Genomic DNA, 22,939 nt, shown 5'->3' on the forward strand with positions numbered 1-22,939 from the left:
GCTAGCTCTTTCATAAATATAATAAATGTTTTTTTTAAACTATCTCTGTTCTTGACTTCTGTCATTTTTCAAAGAGTCTACATGCTTCCCAGGAGACTGATATCAGGGGCAGCAGAGCTTTGAGCTTAAAGTTAATTTCATCTGGCTAACTAGCTAACAGGGATAATGCTAGCATGTTCGTCGATAGCTTTCTGATGGTTTTTTAATTCTTATTTTGATATTTGCTGTTTTCACACTCATTTAAAGTCCATACCTTGTACTTGACCATTTTCATTTACTTACTAATAGTAGCGGCCTCTCACAAAGCACATTATATGTTCCCAATTTTTAGTTAAATCTGCCAAAGATAACCCAGTTAGACAGGTATTAAATATTATATTAGCAATATTTATTAATATTCCCAAGTGTAAATTGCCCTATGGAGTTACAAATCAAAGTTCAAAATTTTGGGGACAAACTGTCGCAGAATGTACGGGGAAGTTTGGGAGAGAGGTAGGATCATCTGTTAAACATGGTGGACGCTCTGTCATGGTTTAGGGCGAAATTTCAGCCTGTGGTATTAGAGAGATCTCCAAAATTGATGGAATTATGAACACAGAAAAGTACTGTCAGATTTTGGTCCATTAAGCAATATTATTTAGAAAGCATCTGAATGGCAAATGCTTCACTTTCATCATGACAATGATCCCAAACTGACTGCCAATGCAGTGAAAGCATACCTGGATAGAAAAACAGAATGAAACACTATCAGTCATGTATTTCAGGAAGAGTTCAGGCTGTGTTGAAGAATAAATTTGGTCATACCAAATATTGAGTCTGAAGCTCATTAGAATTGCACAAACTTTGTTTTTGCCTTATATGGTGTATTTCCATGTTCATTTACATATTTCAGTAAATCACTGCACCTATTTTGCGTTTTCATAGCAAAACATAGAGGAATGTCTAAAGACTTTTGCAGCGGTATAAAAAGAAGAGCCCGAGTGACATTGCCCACTAGTTAGTGAAGTGACTCTTATGTTTTTTTAAACCAGAAGTCACAGGTTTAGACTGCTATATCATCTGTTTTGCTTTAAATTTGACTATAATTTTCAAAATTAACACCATGTTACATTATCAGAAGCTAGTGAGATCATAAACACATCTGGAATGTGTGCACTGATGTCATAGAACAACACAGCTGGAGAATTTCTTTTACCCTAAATGGGCTATACAAGGGCGCTCCTTGAGGTCGCCCCCTGCTGGCCATTAAAAAACTTTTATACTTTTTAAACACGAAAAAGAGCTCCACAAGGAACCTGCTGTTTTATGTTACAACGAGGGTGAAAAAGTCTTAAGTAGCCTAAAGAATGTCCTTACTTCCTCTATTAGTGCTGTGTGGGAAAAAGTTAATGATTTAGTTTATTTGGTTTAATCTTATGTGTAATGTTATGGGTTATCTGAGGAGCACTGGATACATCATTGGGTTAAAGTTTGGAGCCCAGCACCAGCTTTTATTATGAAAAAAAACCTCAAGCTGCTTCTTTAAGATAAAACAAACAGAAAGGCCGCTTCCTCCTCCTCCTCCTCCCTCTCTCTCTCTCGCTCTCTCTCTCGGACCCAGAGTTGTTTCAGGAACACTTTTTTTTTTTTTGCGCTCGCTGCCTGCTGGAAGAAACAGGACAGTCGCGTCCGTGCCAAGGAGAAGGCGTAGACTTCCTTCAAACATTTCCTCCACCATCTCCGCTTTCGTGCCTCAAAGTTTTGTGAAATTTTTGTTCCGAGAGGAGTTTTACTTTAAAAAAAACATACTAATAATTAAAAAACAATCTCTACCTGATCGCTTATTGCCTTTGCTTTAACACACCGAAGAGTCCTGCTCTGCGAATCTTCTCGCATCTGAACTTTTTTGGCGACATGGACTGGGGAACACAGCTCTGGGTAAGTTGACAGCTGGCTCAGAAGAAGCGGTGGAGCTTTCTGGGATAAGTCCTTACAGGACAGCGTTCCGCCTTTTCACTGTTTCTTTAAGTGCGGTGCCCTCTTAATTGTTTTCGTCGACACTCACTGTAGCACACGGTTGTTTTTCAGTAGCTGGCCTTGGCTAAGTAAGACAACAGCAGGAGTCTATCTGTAAAGCCTACAGCGACAGGATTTCGCAACTCCTGCTGCATACCTTATCATAAGCAGAGGGGAAAGGAGAGGTTTATTGCTCTTTTCTGGTGCACTTTTGTGTACACACAGTGAGCTTAGGGTGTGCTCCACCACACACACTGTTTGTTTTATCCTCTTCTTTCATATAAGCTCAAACCTGAAATTTTCCTTTGTGACAGGAAGTGTCCTGGCTGCAGATACAAACTGTCTATCAGAACAGTGCGATGTTTAGGAAAGTATAACCTCCTTGCTCTTGCCCGTGTCTCAGTTGTGAATCATCAGTACAGTCAGCTTCCTCATCAGTCACGGCACACCGACACCAGCGCCTTCAGTTGGATGACAGGGCATTTAAGGGACTGTGGCTACAAGCCACAAGATCTAAGGCACTGACTGATAAAGATCTCTCTCAGTGTTTGGCTCTAAAGATCAGAAATCCTCTTCCCCAAAATCCTAAAGCAAAGTTCTGTCCTGCCGGGTGTCACAGAACGACAGGAAATCCTCCCATCTGGAAAGCTCCAGATAGAGATCGTTCACCATCTCTGCTTCTTGAACAGTTCATTGATTATCAGAGTAGTTACTGCTCAACTTTTTCTTAATCAGATGAGTGAAGGTGACTGCATGTGTCTTTGACTACACATTGTTGTATTTTAGGTCAAAGAAAATGAAAACATTTGGGCACAGCGATCTGAAATGATTGCACAGATAAAGTTAGATTTAGTGAGGCTGCTGGCCTGGATCTAATGTGTGTTTGTTCCAAAAGAGTTGAAGTTGAAAGTCATTCAACTGCATTCAATTGCTTGCAGTGGGTTTGGCTGCATACCATAAACTTGGGTGTATGACGCTTCATTGATACTGGAGCAAGAGTTAGAGGCCTAGACCTGAAACAATGAGAAAAGCGTTATTTATTTATTAGTTTAGTGAGTAAATGTGTTGTAGACAAAAGCATGATGTGACATTTTAGAATTCTTTCCAAAATCAGAAGATATTTGGTTCGTCATGGAACATAGAAACAGGTATGATTCTCATGTTTGAGGATTTGAAACCATAGCTTTTTGCATTAAAATTGAGATAAGTGGCACTGAAATATGAAATTCAGCCTGCACAGTGCAGTGGTTAGCACTCTTGACTCATAGCAAAAAGTGTCCTGAGCCTTTCTGGGTGGAGTTTGCATGTCCTCCCTGTAGCAGTATGCTTTCTCTCCAGGTGTCCCGGCTTCGTCCCACAGTCCAAAGACATGCTGGTGGCTCTTGGTGTGAATGTGAGCATCAGTAGATATCTGTCTCTGTGTGTTATCTCTGCAATAGACTGGGGACTTTTCCAGGGTGTACCTCACCTCTTGCCCTATGATAGCTTGAAGAGGCTGAAGCCCTCCCCCTGATTTGGATAAACAAAAATTGATCTAGTTTTAGGTTAACATGCTCTCTCTCTCTGTTTGTGTAAACTGAATATCTTGGGGATGAGGAGAGACAAACCCTGGAAACATGTCATGCATTTTTTTTTTTCAGCCGATTTAATAGTGCTGTTTTAATTCTGGAAGAACCTTCAGCTGTTCCGGCTTCTTTGTTGTGCATCGTCACCATCTCATCAAATTAAATCATAAAAGATTTATTGGGCCTGATTTCAGACACATGCCCTCTAAAATACGCTCAGACATATTAATTGTCTTTGGTGAGCGTTCGACTCTGTGCTTGATGTCAAAATAAAGTCCTGTGGGTTTAGACAATTTTTTGTTGCACGGCATAGCTTTGTAATGACCGACTTACTGGCTGCTTAGTTAAAACCACCACCAGTTCTTATTGAATATGACGCAGTCCAGAAGGTGCCGAATCACAGCGTCACTAACAGCCGAGCCAAGTCAATCGCATGTTGTTCAAAAAAGAAAAAAATCTTGCAATTTGTAACAAGAACGCATGATCTAAGCAGCGTACTTTGCGCAGAAGGTTCAGCATTTCTATTGTCCTATCAAAGATTTTGATTATTTAAAGCAGGAGTTATCCCATTAATAGAAACGAAACATCTCAGGTAATGTGGATTTAAACTCTTGCTTGAGAACATGCAGCTCTGTCACATTGAAAACCATCTACTTTGCAATCAGGATGATTGTGTGTCCGTGTACGTGCGTTTTGCTTTTTGCCAGTTCAGTTGGAAGAAATCTGCCTAATCACATGATGACACAAAAACAAGCTAGCTGTGGAAAATAGTGGAAATGTTTGGAAACTGACTCATTCATTTAGGTCATTTTGATAACAAATATTGTACATGTTTGCCCAGAATAGGTAATCAAACTTTAAGGCTGATGTTGCTGTGGAATGGTCTCTCTTTGTTGATCTGCCTGCATCCTGCTGATATGTAATTCAGGGACCTAGATATAAATCAGCTACATCACTGCTTCCTCCATTGTGCCCACTTTCTCCTTTATCTTGATCCCGGGGTTGTGTTGGCATGTAAAGCAATGGTGGTTGTATAAGAAATATTAATTCTATGTTATGCATTTCTGGAAATTACTGCATGTTTATTGATGTAACGCTTATTTTGCATACAGAGCAGTGTAGTACAGTGTTTTAAGACCCCACTCATTTCTTTATATTCTACTGTGAAAGTTGCAAATGGGTGCAGTGATTTATTAATGTGCAAACATGAAAGGAAATACAGTATATAAAGCAAAAGCAGAGTTTGTACAAGTCTAACAAGCTTGTAAGTCAATATGTGGTTTGACTACATTTGTTCAACACCGCCTGAATGGATATACACAAGTATGAAGGTGTAGTAGAGAAGGTATTGCAGGCAGCATTCTTGTCATTTCTTTCAGCAGTTTTCAGGAATAGTTCTCCAGGGTTCTTAAAGGACTTTCAAAGCTGTTCTTTGGATTTTGGCTCTCTTTTATTCTGCTCTCTGTCAGGATGATCCCACACTGCTAGTTGAGGTCTCTGGGGAGGCCAATCCATCACTGATAGTGTTTCATTGTGTGTTTTTTCTATCCTGATATGATTTTAGTGCCTTGGCCGTGTGTTTGAGATTTGACAAATTAAGCATTTGGCAATAAGATGCTTTCCAGATGGTATTACATGGTCAATCAAAATCTCACTATACTTTTCTGTGTTCATAATTCCATCACTTTTGGAGTTTTGGAAGATGCCCAACACCACTGGCTGAAATGCAGCCCCAAACCATGACAGAGCCTCCACCATGTTTGACCAATTTTACACCTGTCAAAGTAGGTTATCTTTCAACTAAAACAAATGGGAACAAATTCGTTGCAAAGCAAAGTCTAAGTTTTAAATGGTTTCTTTGGTTGAGTTGCCTGTTATATGTAAACACAGCACTGGTTCATCTTTTGAGTTAGGGGCCTTTTTCTTTTATCTTTAAATGATTTACAGATCAGTATTTAAGTGGCTTAACAAACAGAAAAAGATTCCTCTGCAAATGCTCAGTTACATTGACTGCACTAAAAACTAGTGAAAAATGAGCCAGTGTCCAAAGAAAAACTTTAAAAGAACTTTAGAAAGCCTGCGGAGCTATTGTTCAACACCACCTTAGAAAAATTAGGGGAAAATCTGGGTCCTTTCAGCAAAATATAAAGAAATAAAAGGTGGCTCAAAAACATTTAGACAGCACTGTACTGTAAGATCATAAACTCATTTCACATTGTCAGTAATTGTCTAGGAACCACTTGTGGTGATAACAATTCGCTAAAATATTTAACTTAACTTATTTAACTGTGTATTACGTTTTCCAGTAAATACACAGAATCTCACACTGCTTATCTTTAAAGGGTGATTTCTATAAGTATTTTTATCCCCTCATGCTTTAAGTGACAGATTTCCACTTTGGTAAAATTTACATCCACTAAGCTTTCAGTTTTTTCTTTAATTCCTGGCTGTCCATATTCTAAATTTACATTTACTGTATTTTGTAAAAATAGCAACAAAAACAATTCTAAAAGAGCCTCTTTGAAAATCTTTGACTCCAATATGTCAATTAAAATCAACATGTATCTAATATTTCAGTGACAGTGTTTTCAATTTTTAGATTTCTGTTGGGAAAATGGGTATAAATGAGCTAACATTTAGATAATTAGCTTTATTCGCACGGACAATTTAACATGAAATTCACATTCAAAACTTGTGTGATTTAAAAAAAAAAAAAATTTGCAAAGTAAGTAATAGAATTCATAGTAATGCGTAGTAAACCTGATACCTGCCTGGAAGTCGTCTTTAAACACGAATCGTACAACCCATTTGAGTAAATTACCACTCTGACAAAAGCTATTAATAACTTAGAAACTGACTTACAAGTAGTTATTACAGTAAATCTTGTTGGGTGGCTTTTATGATTAGATGAGGTAAAAATCTGACACCAGATCAGCTGCAGTCAGGAAACACGGCTGCTGCTGGCAGTACTGTGAGGGCGGGACCAGTCAGACTGGTTCCAGGGTTTAGATAGGCCCCTGGGACCGTCAGTCACAGGGCGGAGGTTCACGCTGAGCTAATCATTATCTCATTCTTGAACGCTCTTTGTCTTACAATCAGTTTCCTTTTGTCACACAAGCATGCACATGTATTCCAGTAAAAGTTATGAGATAGTACAACAGAAGTGGGAAATGCACGCATTAATCTGTGTCAAGAACTCGTCACAGGCTCTTTAATCTCTTGCATCGAAACCTGCATTAAATAATTCAATCTGATTTCCACGGTCATTTTACTTCCTGGCATAAACCATCTATGTTGCTTTATCATACTTTCCTATTTTCTTATCCTGTTCGCCTCCTTCATGGCCTCTCATATCAAACTGTGTTACTGTGTGATCTCCATTTAGATTCCCCCTCCTCTGAGGACTCTGTATCTGTGTCTCTGGTCCCAGAAGGCCCTCCAGCACCAACGCATGCACTTAACCACACACACACACCACAACAAACAAAAAGGTGGAGCCCTTCTTTGTGCTTCACAAGAGACACAACAAGGGACCCACCCGTGGGGCTTTATTACGTGTCCCAGACTCTCATGTTTCCATGTAATCAGATTGTTTTCTCCTCCGAGGGGCTTCTCACTGTATGTCATTAAACAGTGTAAATAAAAGCCAGCAGGGCTCCCTTACCGGTCCAACAGGTTTTTGTGTGTGTGTGTGTTTTGATTTGCACAGATGTGTCTAAAGCGAGAGAGGAATGCTGACAGGAGAGTACTGTTGGAGCGCTTTTATTCTCTACTACACCTTCATACTTGTGTGTATCCGTGTGCAGTGAGAGTTATTCTTAAGCCTCCATTTTCTATTTGTGGCAGATCGACAGCCTGATTAAATGAGTTGCGAAAGGCAATTTAATTAAAGCTCAAACGATTAGCTGAGCCACAGGAAATTAATCAGTGTTCGTCTTAATAATGGATCAATTTATGTTGTTTTAATTATTTTTTTAATGCAAAATGGCACACGTGAATGTTTTCTGCTTATTGTTTTATGAAGGGAATAATTTTGTTTTAAACATTTTAATGGGCAAAAAATGAAGTTATATGAAGGCATGTTGAGCTGTGGGAACTTACAGCACAACTTACATTAAGAAAAAGACCTAATATTAGCTCGATAGAAGAAGAAAACTGCTGTTAAGAAGAACAATCAATAAAGAGAATATTTAGTTAATTGCAACCCTAAATTAAATGCAGAACATGCGCCTTCTGAAATACATACTGGGTTGATCAATGAGTCTCATTTTGTGAACTAATTGTGTAAGTCAAGCAAAAAGGCCAAATATTCTCCAATGTCTGCGCTGTGAGAACTTTTGCTTTCTTTTGTGATTGCAAACTGTGTATTCTGGGCTTTTTTGACCTTGTGTCAGACAAAAGAAACCATTTCATAACATCTGTTATGGCTTCGGAAAATTCTCGTGGGCATTTAAAAGTATTTCCTGACATTTTCAAGACCAAGTCGTCTCACTGAGAAAATACTCCGCAGCCAATGATAAAAACAATAATTTTTTGCAGCCCTGCAGCACGCGGCGCTGTGGATGTTTGCTTTATCAGAGTGGCTGTTGGTGAAAAAATCTTTTAAGTCCTGTTTCATAGTTTGCTGAAGCCGTGTTTTTGTTTGTGCGTGGTGAGCTTACAGAGTTTTAAAAGGTAAGCTGACCTACTGACATGCTATGGCATTTGTATAGTTAGGGAAGTAACAGGATGAGGAAGGAAGGACAATTTCAATGGAAGGAGAAGTTTCCATTGAACTTGTCCAGAAACCAAAGGTGATATTTCGATATAAAACATGTTTCTCTGTGCTGTTCTTCTTTCAGGATCAGTATGATGTCATCGACAAGCATACACAGTCGGGCCTTGACCTGCTGGACCGCTACATCAAATTTGTGAAGGAGCGGTCAGAGATAGAACAAAATTACGCCAAGCAGCTCAGGTGTGCTCCTTCTGAATGGTTATTCATTTTTATATGAAATGGGATCTTGAAATTTTTTGTGTGGGTGGTCTTACCCTATGCATGCTAGTCAAGTGGATGTTTTTACACTTTTCCAACAGAAATCTCACAAAGAAATATGCCAAACGTGGAAACAGGGAAGACCAAGACTGCAAGTGAGAAAACAAAAACTCGTTTCCAGCTCCAGCTTGAATTGCATTGTTACATTTCTCCATTGCAGCTCTTATTTTTTATTTGTATATAACAAATAAATGGGTTTTGAGGTTTTTCTGATATAACCTTTAACTATATACTTTAATGACTGCAGTTAAGTTCCAAATGGTGCAAAGTTTTTACAGAAATGGCTGAAGACTGTATGTAAGAGAATGATGTTTCACATTTAGCATCTTTTTTTCTTCTTTGCATTCACACATTCGGATAAAAAGCTTGAGCTAGTGGAGTAGCATGGCGCATAATTACATGTGATACTAAAAATTGTGCTAACTGTGGTTTGGAGGCTTAAAAGATTTTGAACAGATGGTCCAAAACTATCCTAATCAGTAGATAGCTATAGCTTGGTAGCTTGGTAGTTAGCTTGAAGTAATAAAGGCTGCATGTCAAACATAGAGAATACGCAAACCATATATGAAACTATATCATTCTGAGTCTGAAAAACAAAGCAAATGAAGAAGTGCCTTATACCTGAAACTATGATCCCCATTAAAACCTCATCTCATTAGCATGTAGCGCACCTCAGTTTCTCAGTCAGATGTGCTGCTCGCCACGTCTGGTTTAAAAACACCAAGACGGCAATGGCAAAAACACTCCAACAGGACTTCAGTAACCAGTATGTGACATGTGATGCTATGATGACAATGTCCATTTTTTTTAATAGTTTGTTTATTACATTTTTTTTTTTACAACTGCTGTTCAGAGTAGGGTTTGTTTTGTTTTTTTTACCAAATAGTACGTTAAATCTTGACCTTTGGAGCCAACACTTTGTCCCTTTGCCATCTTCTTGCAGGTTCAGCAACCATGCTTCATTCCAGGAGATCCTCAACGAGCTAAACGATTACGCCGGGCAACGTGAGCTCATTGCTGAAAACTTGATAACTGGCATCTGTGTTGATCTCTTGAAGAAGCTTCAGGATTTTAAACAAGAACGGAAAACGGTGAGAGAAGGAGGAAGCGAGTGTGAGAGGGAGATAGGGAGGGAGGGGGAGAAAAGGAAAGGAAGAACGGACGGGAAAGTTTGGCAGGTTAAAGACTGATTTGCACACTTTGCCGTCATCATCTTGAACCGCCTGACATTTATTGCATCCTCTTCCTTCCTCAGCACCTGGCTGATGTCAAGAAGGCCCAGCAGAATTTAGAGAGCAGCTTTAAGCACCTAGAAAATGTGAGTCTTGTGTTGTTCGCGGTTTTAGTTTGTTACTGAGCAGATCACTCAAGTGGTACCTCAAGATGAAGATATTCTTGGTGGTAATTCTTATTCTACAGATGTTACAGCAATATCTCAGTGACATCATTGGAGTTTACGTTATTATGATTTTTGCTGTCATACTGTTAATAATTTATTGGTAACTCTTCAGGTGACAGATTACCCGAGGGGCAGTAAAATATGGCCATGAGTTTACTCTTAGTATCTCAAGTGGAACTCAGTTCCTTCATTTTTAAATTGTTAATACTACTAGGGCTGAAATTATTAAAAAGAAAGTTTGTGTTTAAGTGTGTGTTTATGCCTACAGACGAAGAAGCGCTATGCCAAGGAGTGGGCGGAGGCGGAAAAAGCCTCACAACAAGCAGAGAAAGCGGAGAGCGAGGTCTCTGCTACCAGAGTCGATGTCGAAAAAGTAAACACACACATGCACGCGCTAGCCTTACTTGAGCAGTGTTTCGTTTTTTTAGTTTGTTTTTACCACTTTTGGATTTTGTGATATTTTCACTCCATGAACTTTTACTTTCTGTCTCCCACTCACCTCCCTGTGTATTCTCCCATCACCTCCGTGCATCTATTCCTGCATTCCACTTTGCATTTTGTTTTGTCTCTCTTCATTTCTTTTTCTTGCTGAACCCTTTTATCCTCCCATCTCTTGTTTCTGTCGTTCCATCTGCCCTTCACTCTGAAAGGCCAAGCAGCATGCCCATGCTCGCACTCACATGGCAGAGGAGTGCAGGAACGACTATGCAGCAGAACTCCAGAAATACAACAAGGAACAGAACTTCCACTATTACACCGACATACCGCAGCTCCTCAATGTAAGGCAAACTTATTCATAAAAACACTCTGATGATGTAGCACAAGTGGACAAAGCTAATATGACATATGTCAATATAAACCAAACAACAATTCAGTGAGTTCATACATCTATGAGTGGCCATTGTAGAAATGCAGCAAGTCTTATTGTGAAATCTAAGGAGGCCCTTTAATGTGTGCTGTGAACAGAAATTGCAAGGCATGGATGAGCGGAGGATCTGGAGCCTTGCGGATGGCTACTGCAAGTTTTCAGATATTGAGAAGAAGGTGCTGCCCATCATCTCAAAGTGTCTAGAAGGAATTTCTGCTTCTGGGACAAAAGTTAATGAGAAACAGGCAAGTGTGAAATGTTTGTCATATTTGTTTCTGTCAGGTTTAGAGTCATCTCCGCGAAAACACAACTTTAAGCAAAACTTTCTTGGAGATGTCACTGTTAACATTTTCCTGCTGAATTTATGGGCTCAGTCACTTGTTTTGGGTCATTTTGATTAAAAAATTAAACAGTTTTATTAATTTTTCTCATACTGTATTCCAAAATACAGGATTATCTGTGGTATGAAACTGCATCGATATTGGTTAGTGGAATGGCCAATCGCAAGCCATTAGCCACTGAGTGTGTTTGGGTTTTTTTGTTTTTTTTCCCCTACCAAGATGATGAGTCATGACATCAAGGCTGCACCCATCTTTTATACTGTCTGACTGTCACACAGATAACGGCTAATTATTAAGCTACAGAATTTCTCTAACGTCTGGAAAATCCAGATCTGTCATGTAAAACGTCAAGTGGAAAAAAGAAAACTTTCTGACTACAAATTGGAAATGAGTCACTTATACAGAAATTCACCTCTTCACTGTTTTTACAAAGGGGTAAAAATATACCTAAATGGCATTTACTTCTGACCAGCGTATGAAGACAGCATCTAGTGGAAGGAATGGTGGTTTTTGACTTTGATGTTGCTTTTTAGCTGTAAAATTTGTAAAATAAAATAAATAATTAAATAAAAAGATTAAACGCCTCTAATTGCTGCACTTAAAAATCCAGTGTCAGTGCCAACCCTTTTAAGGTCTCCGTTTGTTGCTTTGATGTGACTGAGTCTATTTCTTTCTTTTGTTCTCTGGAGGACTCTATTCTGGTCATCGAGCAGCACAAATCTGGTTTCGAGCCGCCTGCAGATGTGGAGTTTGAAGACTACTCCCAGGGCATTAAATCGGCAACCTCAGAGTCCAGCCTCAACCCGCCAAAAGTGCGCGGCCTGATCTGGCCGTTCAGCAAGAAACACAAGGTGAACTTGTGCCGTAGGTGGAAACAGTGCAACAAAGTTATTCAGGCACTCTCCTCTTCTGCATGTAAAAACCTGAATATCCTTTCTAATGTGGGCTAAGATGATCCCGACATTTTTAAAAAGATGTGTAGCTAACTTAGTTGGTTTTGTTAGTCTTTCCTAAAATAGCACGTTTTTACATTATTTTGAAATGAAGACACAGAGTGAAAACAACAACCAGTGTTGATTTCATGATTGGGCATGCTAATCAACTTACAAAGACACTCTTTTTCTTTTGCTTTTTTCTATTTAAATATGGAGCTTGAAATTACAAATCTCATCAGGATGTAACATAAACCTTGTTGAGGGAATTTTAACCTGACAGGCAGTTTGTTTTTGTGTTGCAAGTCTCTGAAATTGTGATAAAAGACCTTTTTTTCTCATAGACCTTTATGACTTTTTATACTGTAATACAGAAAGCACAGGTGGAAAGAACGATGGCCCATTTCCTTTCAGTGTCCCATTAAGCCACTGCATGGAACAAAAGCAGGACCTCCCTTAAGTGGAATGCAGCCATCATTAAGGCATCTGTGTTTTCCCTGCTGTGACGTGTCAAGTTATGAAAAAGGTCTATTATCCAGCAGACTGCGGGAAGAGCTTTATTCTGTATTTTCTTTTCATCAGCAGATCCCATTCAAAGTCCATTTACAATACAGTGTTAGTCAGTCTCTCAACACTTTTACAGAGTTAATCTCCAAACTCTAGAAACAGAAAACCTGCAGGTGCCCGATGCAGTGTGGGACTCTGGCTCCTGTCGAACTTATCGAGAATTGCAAATACGGTCCTGTCATAGTCTTATAACAGCATTTTCAAACAAACACACACGCACGCATACATCAGACTTTGCTCACATTCCACTCATGTCGTACCCCACTACCCCATTGCCTAGGGGGCCGATTCTGATTCCAGGCTGCTGCACAGACATGCCCCAAACACATTTCTCACTGTCCCTCTGTACACACATTATTTCAAGCTGTGCACCTCTTTCACCCGCTCTCTCTCCTTTCTTCTTTTCTCATTACCATTGTTATTTTATCCCTCCTATTCTCCGCTCCCTTGCTCCTCCACCTTGTCTTGTTCTGTTCTCCATTTTCCCCTCCTTCTTTATCCCACCCCAACCCCCAGCCTCTCTGTCAAACTCAGGATTTCCACCTTAAAGATATTAAACAAATGTTGCTTGGTGAGTGACGCCCCCGTCTTGGTTCACGTCTGACCTCCATCCCCTCGCTTGCTGTCGTGTTCACGCCCTTGTTTTGCTGTCCTAATCTGTTTCATGTACACAAGCTTTTTTTGATATTGTATCTGTGCGTTCCATGCCATGTGTTTGTTGTGTACCTGTCTCATAGTCTTTGTTTCTTTCTGTCTAGATAATGCAAGCACAAAAGCAAATGGTAACAATTATGATCACTACATAGAGGGTAGACCGGGTAGAACTTGATCTGGTGCTGGATTCTTTTCAAGGGGAAGTGATATATAAGGAGTAACTCCACACTAATTAATGCTGCACTGACCTTTGTGGGTAGAAAGCACAGATGCCCTTGCTGTCAAGTTATCCCAGTAGCCACTCAGTAAAGAATGTCCCCTATAGACCACCACAATAATAAAAGAGACAGAGAACTGTTAAGAGGACATATTCAATTGCAAAGAAGTTTAGTTTTTACTATTTTGATCGCTCATCACAGCTGTGGGGCATATCTGTTTCCGTTTGACAGCTTCTGTTCGTGACTGACCCCACTTTCTTGCGCTTAGCTACAGTTCAGTTGGCTTTCAGTACCTTTGACCCCTACAAAGCAAGGAATTTACTTCCTGCTTGACTTTAGATTCCTGACACGGGGAGGCATCTGCTCCAAGTCATGTCATTCAGGAAATAAAATGTCACCGGATAGCTGGTTGATGTTGTACTTCCTCCAACTCTTCCAGTCACTGCTTGCAGGGGGGTGCTGCAATACATTACACTGCTCAAATAACTAAGGAACACTTTGAAAATACATCAGATCTCAATGGGGAAAAAAGTCACACTGGATATCTATACTGTAATGGACTAGGTAATGTGTTAGGACTGAAAGGTTGCTACATTGTGTGATGGAAATAAAAAATTATCAACCTACGGTGGGCTGAAAAAATGAGGCGGCAGGTGAGTCCATTTTGCCAAAATTTAATTGCAAGAACTCAGAATGGCACTCAGTAGTTTGTTTGTGTGCCTGACAACATCCTAATGATGGGTTATTAACTGGGGGATCTCCTCCACGATCTGGTCCAAGGCATCGCTGAGCTCCTGGACAGTCTGAGATGTAACCCAGCACCACTGGATGGACTGAAACATAATGTCCCAGAGGTGTTCTGTTGGATTTAGGTCAGGTGAGCGTGGAAGTCAGTTAATGGTATGAAGTCTTTCAACTTCTAGGAACTGCCTGCATACTCTCACACATGAAGCTGGGCATGGTCTCGCACCAGGAGGACCTCAGCACCCACTGCACCAATGTAGGGTCTGTCAGGCGATCCAAGGATATCTAATAGCAGTCAGGGTGTTGTTGCTTAGCCTGTATGGGTCTTTGTGTCCCTCCATGGATATGCCTGTCCAGACCACCAAACCGGTCATCCTGAACAATGTTACGGGCAGCATAACACTTTCATGGCCTCTCCAGTCCAATGGCCTCCTCCTTCTGTTCCTCCTTGCAAAAAGGAGCAGACACCGGTCCTGCTGATGGGTTAAGGACGTTCTATAGCCCTGTCCAGGTCTCCTAGAGTAACTGCCTGTCTGCCGAAATCTCCTTCATGCTTGTGAGACAGTGCTTGGAGACACAGCAAACCTTCACGCAATGGCACATATCGATGAGCTATCCTGAGACTACCTGAGCAACCTCTGTAGGGTCCAGGTATTACCTCGTGGTACCAGTAGTGACCAACCAAAGTGCAAAACTAGTTAAAAAAGCAGTCAGGAAAGATGAGGGAAAAATATCAGTGTCCTCCACCTGTGAAACAATTCCTGTTTTTGTAGTATCTCATCGTTGCCCCTCTAGTGCACTTGTTGTTAACTTCTTTAAAAACAAAACAGCTGAAACTGATTAAAACCCCCTCTGCTACTTAACTGAGCACGTCAATATCCAAGAAGTTTAAATGACTTGATGCTTTTCTCTCATTTAAAAAGTGTTCCTTTAATATTTTGAGCAGTATAGATGTAAACTAGAGCTCCTTCCACAGATGGGAACTATTTCCTCCAATCATCACATGTGTATATAAACTACAGTTAGGTCCATAAGTATTTGTGCAGTGACAAAATTGTTGTCATTTTGCTTGATACATCGCAGCTGAGAATTTAAATTAAAAAAAAAAAAAGATGTGATTGAAATGCAGACTTAATTAATCCCCTACTTTAACAAAAGTATGGCATTAAGTGTTTTCTAATTACAGACATTTCTTTTTTCCCAAAACTCAAAAACAATTGTTGAGTGACAAGCGTAGCCACAGGAGGGCAGTTTCCTCCTTATCTTATGATTTAAAAATAAATTGAGTTGATCACAAACATTGAACTTGTGTTCAGTTGTTTACTGGAGCTCTCAGTTCAAAACCAAAAGAGATGTGATGGAACATCATTAGGTTTATTTTGTTTTTTCAGCCTATCAGAGAGACCAGAAAGAAAGCACTGACCAACTTATCAGCACATAAAGGCCTGAAAGACCATAGCAGACCACTGAAATGGATGATTAAAAATTTTTTTTTAATGGGTAAGAATAACTTCCCAATATCTAACCAAGTCACGAACATTCAGAATCCCAGGTGTTCTCAGATGTGTTAGATATGCTTCAGAGTAGCCTTATCTAAGTCAAGAACAAGAGACACCTTCATGAATAAAATACAGAGCGTTTACAACATAGCGCAAACTACTAGTTACACTCAAGAACAGAAAGGCAAGATTTAACTTAAAGTTCTGAAAAAAAAAATCTTTAGACAGATAAAACCAAGATTAACGGAGAGAAACCGCTCATGATCTGAAGCATACCACATTATCTGTCAAACGTGTTGGAGGCAGTGTTATGGTATGGGCATGCAAGGCTGCCAGTGGAACTGGGTAACTAGTGTTTATTGATGTTGTGCCTGCCGACAGAAGCGGCAGCATGAATTCTGAAGTATACGGAGCCATACTCTCTGCTCAGATTCAGCAGGTTCACAGAGCAGATAGCTAATAACCAGCAGTATACTGCAAAAGCAAACTAAGAATTTCTCAAGACAAACAAATTGGATATTTCTAAATACACAAGTCAGTCACGTGATCTCAAAGCAACAGAGAATGCATTTGAGTTACAGAAGACAAAACTGAATGCACAGAGACCCACAAACAAACAGCAACGTAATGTGGCTGCACTAAAGAGCATCTCAAGGGAGGAAACAGGGTTTCAGACTCCAGGCAATCATTGACTGCAAAAATAAGGAACTATATGGAAAAATACTATATGACTATAATTTCTAAACATCTAATAGAATACTTTTGCTAAACCCCTTTGAATTAAAGCTGAAAGACTGCACTTCAATCACATCTTGATTGTTTGATTGTAAAATCTGTGCCACTGTGGTGGCGTGCAGAGGCAAAATTACAAATGTTGTCATTGTCCAGATGCTTGGAACGGCCGTACCGCTTTGTAATTGCGTGAGCATGTAGCCTGTTTGAAGAAGAGAAGAAAGGTGCTGTTAGCAGAATAGAAACGTGTCTTTTGAATCCTTTGGTAGCTCCAGGCAGTATCCAGGTACAGAGACAGAGAGCGAGTGCAGCTTTCAAAACATTTATCACTGACCGTGGGAAAGGAAGCTTCGCTTTCGTCAAGGCCTCGCTTTGTGGGGTAATTTTCAAACAACACCAGTTCTCCACGCTCCTAAAGCCACATGCCATTTAATTTACGCTATTATAAAGACGTTCTTATTATATAATTAGTAAGCACACTTGTTTTAAAATGAAAGCGCAAGTAAGGAAGTGATGAAATAACTAATTGCCACAATAAAGAGCTCTGTAAAGGTCAGGGCTGCATTGTGGGAGTTGGGCTGGTAGTGAAGCTTGTTTCTGGGCTCCCGTCAGATCAGTTCAATAAAATATTTCTCAGTTTTATTAGAATTCCCCAGCCTCTGATGGTGGAATGGCTGTTTTATTGCCAATATTGTAAATGTATTCATGTGTCATTTGCTTCCACCCAGCGCTGACGGATGCAAATTTGAACAGCACATCATTTCATCATTTTCTATAAACCACAAAATGCTGTGTAACCTGCAGATACCAGTCGTCTTCTACACCTGCTGGTGCATTTCTAGATGCTTCACCCTAAATGAGATTTAGCCTTTGTAGGCGATTCTCCAAGAGCAGCAGCTCTCTGCGTTTACTGTCCATTTACTGTTTCTGGACATGGAAAGTTTTGAAACACAGTCACTGTTATCAGCATTAGTACTGGTGGCACCAGCGTGGGTTATGCTAGATAAGAGATCTGAAAGGAAATAAGTGATATCGCATTACACCTGTAATCACAGTGGGGTGTGGTGTGTGGAAAAAGGCCTAGTGGGCAGTGCACGCAGGGTTCTCAGTGTGGTTGCAGTTACTCTTTAATTCCCCCAATCAAATGTTATCTCATGGGAAAATAGCTGTGTGTTTTTTTTGTTTTTTTCTATTGAGGACGTTCTCTGAATTTTCTCTCTCTGTGATGACATACAGATATGTAACATTTAAGTTGAAACATTCAAGTAAATTCAGATCAATTTCATTTAAAGATTTAATAAAAAGTTACAAAATATGACATTTTAACCTGGAAGTTCACTTTACAAATATATTAAAAACAACAGTGAAGACAGCCAAAGTGGTTTTTATTAACTATCATGTATAACGAGTGCACATAAAGCAGTAAAGACCCAAAATTGATTGTTGCTGCTCCAGCTGTTTCCAAAAATAGATTAGACTAGACTAGATTATTGAGTCCAAAGTCCAGATTAACATTTGTTTAATGTTAAATGCTTGTGCATGTAGGCACAAGGAGCTCCTTACCTGTTCTAACTGCTCTCCTTCATTAGAGGTTGATTTTCATCAGTGCCTCAATCTCATTATTCTTACTTAAGACATGGTGACAATATATTAAGCAGTCATTGCGGCAAACACTGGTTACTTTTTAGTAGTTTAAAACATATTTCTTTTAAACTGGTGTGCCAATATTATTATTATTGTCTTACTGTAGAATAAGTAGTGCTGGCACTTTACCTTCCAGTGTAGCATAACACAACACCTGCCACCTTCACAGAAGTCCTCGCTCTTCGTGTAAAACACTTTTTGGTTTGTAAACTAAGAACCAAAACCAGCAAGGAAGTCCCAGTATCATAAATCATACAGGGTCAAATTTTTCCCAATTAGGCATACTCCTAAAAACGTATAATATAGAACAGCATTCTGTAGTTTGCATTTGTGGCTATGTCATATTTTACTTGTTTGCTGTGCCTCTTCGTTATATTGTCTTTTAAAATGTACTATGTGTAATGAATTGAATCTTTTCCGCTACTTAAATGCGTACTTGTATGCCATCACAGGAGAGAGAGTCGGCCTTGTTGGTTCTGTCTGTAAACTGTTCATCCAGTATAAACTGTAAATGCAGTATTACAGAGCTGAGATTTACTGGGTTTTTACTATAAATATCTCTCTCGTTTCTGTTTCCTTAACTAACAAGCTGTATTTGCTGCATTAACCTGTGTGTGTGTGAAGATGTCTGTCTAGAGGTGGGAAAGATGAAGACAGCCGGTGGTCAGAATTCATATGATTGTTGTATACGTGATGCTCAGGAGATTTAACTGTTTGCGTGTGCGTTTCCATTGTTGTTGGTGTCGTGTGTGTTTGTGTAGCAAACTCCTGCAGAAGATTACTCTCACCTTCCTCCGGAGCAGAGGAAGAAGAGGCTGCAGACGAAGATTGACGATATCCACAAAGATCTGCAGAAGGCACAGGACCAAAGGTGAAAGCGTTGGCAACAATATGACAGACGTCTCTGAAAAATGCTTTTGAATGTGACAGACAGCCGAGTCGAGTGCGAGCTCCTTTGTGCATGAACTAACTTTGAAATGAAACGCGGCTGCCCGAGGCTATATCTCCCACACATGCTTCTTGTTTAAACCAAAACAGCAGCAAATATATAAGAGAGATAGAAATGCAAAGTCATAATTTCATATTTTAAATAATAGTGTACTTCTAACTTTGTGGCAGCTTAAAAAGGTTATTTGTTTGAACATAATAGTACCTAGCGCTCATGTCAGCTCCTTTAATAGATAAAAAAATAACTTCACCAAGCCCTGACCTCGACCCCATTCAACAGCTTTGCAGTGATTTAAAACAGCAGCTCAACAAGTCTTCTCAAAAAGGCTTCCTTAAACATCACTTACATTCCCCAAACATTAACACCTTCTCTTCTTGTTTCATCACTTTTCTCAGTGAAGCCCTGGAGAAGATGAAGGGTGTGTACGAGCAGAATCCACAGATGGGAGACCCCTCCAGTCTGGAACCTCGGATCCTGGAAATGACCCAGGACATGAGCCGCCTGAGGGGAGAGCTCACCAAATACGAGGTTATCGCGCACAGACATATGCACACGCAAGCTAATACTGTACTGTATTTTGGGGCAATTTTCATAAACTTTTCAAATCTTCATGTTCTTGACAGACGTGGCTCTCAGAAGCTCTGGGAGGAGATGAATCTCCATTTCCTGTCAACAACAACACAGAGTATGGGTAAGTCTAAAGGAAACGTATGAGGAGACTTTCAGTTTGCTTAGCTTAGCTTAGCTTAGCTTGATGTAAATAGCACAGAACTTAAGAAATGTATTAGACCACCTGTTATAAAAAGAGAAGAAACTGTCCAAAACTTGTTTAAAACTGAAATCATATATTTATGCTTATAGAAAATCATAATTTTCCAGTTCGGTGATCAGATTTGTGACTAAAAGTTGGGCTGGGCCACTGAAGATGTTCACATTTTAAACTTGGCTGTGGTGGTCTGACGTTTATGTGACTTTTTTCCCCCCTCAAAAGACCAAGGCACCTCCTTAGGAACTATTGCTTGATGTAATTTTCACATGGCCATCACATGACAGTTGTCTGAATCAGGGGTGCCTTGTGTCCTGAGTCACAAAAGGCTCCATTTAAACAAAGCCAGGCAGAGCTAACCGACTGCTGGCTGTAGCTTGATGTCTGCCATTTAGATAGACACTGATACCAGTTACCTTATCACTTCTTAAATGTGAACATTTAAAGTGAAACAGACTGAGTAAATTCCATATCTTTTTTTTTTCCATCTGAGGACGAGCATGTCCAGCAGGGTAACACATGATCCTGATGCGAACATCTACGCAGAGTTCGATGAAGAGTTTGATGAAATAGAAAGTCCTATTGGCCAGTGCACAGCTCTGTACAACTTTGAAGGTGAATTTTATGACTGACATTAAACTTGTTAATAAATAGGTCTCCATTTAGCCTTTTATACATCTCTTACCTGGGTGTTTATGTGCAGGCAACAGCGAGGGCACCATTTCCATTAAAGAGGGAGAGCTATTGAGCATAATGGAAGAGGATAAAGGCGACGGATGGATGAGAGTCCTTAGAGCCAGTGGAGACGAGGGCTATATACCTTCATCCTATGTCAAACTCGCATCCTAACTTCCATCACAGAGCTTGTGCTGGAAGTTAACAGCCAAAGGTGAACACAAAGTCATTCCAGATAATTGGAGCTGCTCTCTACATCTTTTATCTCAGCTAGTGATGTGTATGGAGAGATGAAAGTGAGTGATTATAAAGCTTGTTATCGAGGCTGATCGCAATATCATACACTCCATCTCTGCTCGCCGTGGCAGACGTTGCCTCTAAACGCAGACGGACGAAACTTTGACTTTTATAGATGTCAGCTCTTTTAAAACAGAAAAACACCAAACTTTTGAATGTATGCCTGAACATTTTGTCACGTGTGAAGTGACCACTCCTGTAACATACTTAGATATGTTTATGGCAATGTTTGTATCCATCCACTTGACTTTCCCACTAATGATTTGAATTAACCTGCTGAACCTTTTCTTGTTTTAACACCAACTATTTACCCAATTCCTTCATGTGAGAGGATAATGTGAGGGGTTTTTATTATTATTATTGTTATTATTATTTAGAAATGTGATGTTTAATTATTTTAACTGAAAACCACTACTCAGTAGGGAGTGCACAATGACCCTCCCAGTAGACAGTGAGAGGAAAGGATAGGTTTACATGTGTTTATGGTCTGTTTGGAACAGAACTCGGGCCCTCTGTGAAGATTAGTCATTTTTCTCCATGGCTTCACCAACCGGTTATTCAAACACTTTCACTTTGTTGCTGACTCCTCCTGACCTGATTCAGACATGCCGCGACAATGATGGAGACAGTCACGCTATGGAAGTGTAACTATACTTTTGAACATTTAGATCTCGCCGCAATTGTCATGCAGAGCACAGCGTTTCTGTCTGCACGGTGCCGCTCAGAGACCTGTAGCTTGCCCGTCACACACAGGCCCTGAAAGCGAGCGAGATTTCTCTTCTAGATTGGGAAAGGGGAAACTGCAGAGGTCTGTCTTAATCTTATTGGAAATTAATAACTGACTTGGCGAGATAACGAAAGCACAATGGTTGTTGCTGTCTGGGGCATTTTCTGGTGAGTCAAGCAACTCACAAAGCGCCTGTGCACGGTCTAATCCGGCGCACGCTCCTCGGTTAACTCGTGGCATGCGTTCAGGCTCGTGTCGCGTAAAAAGTGATACATAAATGTTACACATTCCAACACAGTGACGTTTACAGAAAAGTGGCCATGAAGCTGTCAGAATAAAGGAAGGTGGCTGAAAGGGGGCTTATGCAGGATCTGAGTACTGTGAAGACAAGACTTTTTAAACAATGTGAACCTATCCTTTGTCTTCACACCAGACATTGTAGTTTCTCTGTGACAGAGGGTTGGAAGGGAACTTGCTTTGCGGTGCTTTTTGTGAATTAAAGGTTTGTCCGAAGTGAAAGGAAAAGTGCTGGCGATGAAAGATCAAAGTTGTGAAAAAAAAAATGCAGAGTTTATTAATTTGTGATCCCTGTGAATTGCTCATGTTCGAGGGTGCAGCTTCACTGGCTTTATCATATCTGTTAATACAAATGTGGTCTACACGCAGCCTTTGGCGGTGGTTGGACTCACGCTGGAGGGGTTTTAGCTCTCATGGTCAGCTGTTTGCTTTCTGTTTCTCATATTCTCAAATGGTTTAAACTGCATGTTTCCTGAATGTTTGCCTGGTCAGATTGTCTAAAATGAGGGCCTTTAAAAAAAAAAAAAAAAACCTCTTTCCTTTTCTTTTTTTCTTTAAACTTGAAATGCCGATGGCCCGTTCAGCCAATATTCTGAAGAATCACGGCATCAGTGGAAAGGAAATGAGTTTTATGATTCACCTCCTCACTGGAATCCCTCCCAACAGCTATCTAATATTTCTAAAATCAAATCTGAAACGTTTAAAGATGAGCCACATAAGGTTTACTCACATCTTCTCCACCACTCTGACCCGCACCAGTAAATGTTTTCTCAACATTTAAAAGGAATCATTGTCATTTTTTAAAAGAAAATGTTTGTATTTACTTGTATCATAAAAAAGGAAAAACATTTTTGTCTCGTTTTATTGCAGTGTTACTCATAAGAAACAAAGTGACAAAGGAAAACTTTCGAAACACCGAAGTGAAAAATAGAGTATCCAGTGAGGCTTCTTTAAACAATGATTTTAAAAAAAGGATCAGAAATGTACATTTTGTAAACACATTCCAGTTTTTGGAAAAGCAATTTTGAAATCTGG

General features: G+C 39.9%; 1 protein-coding gene across 1 annotated transcript; it reads left to right on the top strand.

The window, feature by feature from the left end:
- Positions 1-1,660: 1,660 nt before the first annotated feature.
- LOC134629009 (cdc42-interacting protein 4 homolog) lies at positions 1,661-22,752 on the top strand. Its single transcript, XM_063475885.1, has 14 exons — positions 1,661-1,917; positions 8,402-8,517; positions 8,637-8,690; positions 9,539-9,686; positions 9,851-9,913; positions 10,263-10,367; positions 10,645-10,773; positions 10,961-11,107; positions 11,893-12,054; positions 18,955-19,064; positions 19,538-19,670; positions 19,766-19,833; positions 20,402-20,523; positions 20,612-22,752. The coding sequence occupies exons 1-14, from the start codon at positions 1,894-1,896 to the stop codon at positions 20,755-20,757; spliced, it is 1,527 nt and encodes a 508-aa protein (XP_063331955.1). The 5' UTR covers positions 1,661-1,893; the 3' UTR covers positions 20,758-22,752.
- Positions 22,753-22,939: the final 187 nt, after the last annotated feature.

This window comes from Pelmatolapia mariae, linkage group LG6 (genome assembly GCF_036321145.2).
Source record: "Pelmatolapia mariae isolate MD_Pm_ZW linkage group LG6, Pm_UMD_F_2, whole genome shotgun sequence".
Lineage (NCBI taxonomy): Eukaryota > Metazoa > Chordata > Actinopteri > Cichliformes > Cichlidae > Pelmatolapia > Pelmatolapia mariae.

Excerpts from the sequence above, each read along its gene's own strand:
- LOC134629009 (XM_063475885.1), top strand. The coding sequence starts at position 1,894 with ATGGACTGGGGAACACAGCTCTGG. Across the intron at positions 1,918-8,401 it reads ACTGGGGAACACAGCTCTGG|GATCAGTATGATGTCATCGA; the intron begins GTAAGTTGACAG and ends TTCTTCTTTCAG. Across the intron at positions 9,687-9,850 it reads TTAAACAAGAACGGAAAACG|CACCTGGCTGATGTCAAGAA; the intron begins GTGAGAGAAGGA and ends TTCCTTCCTCAG.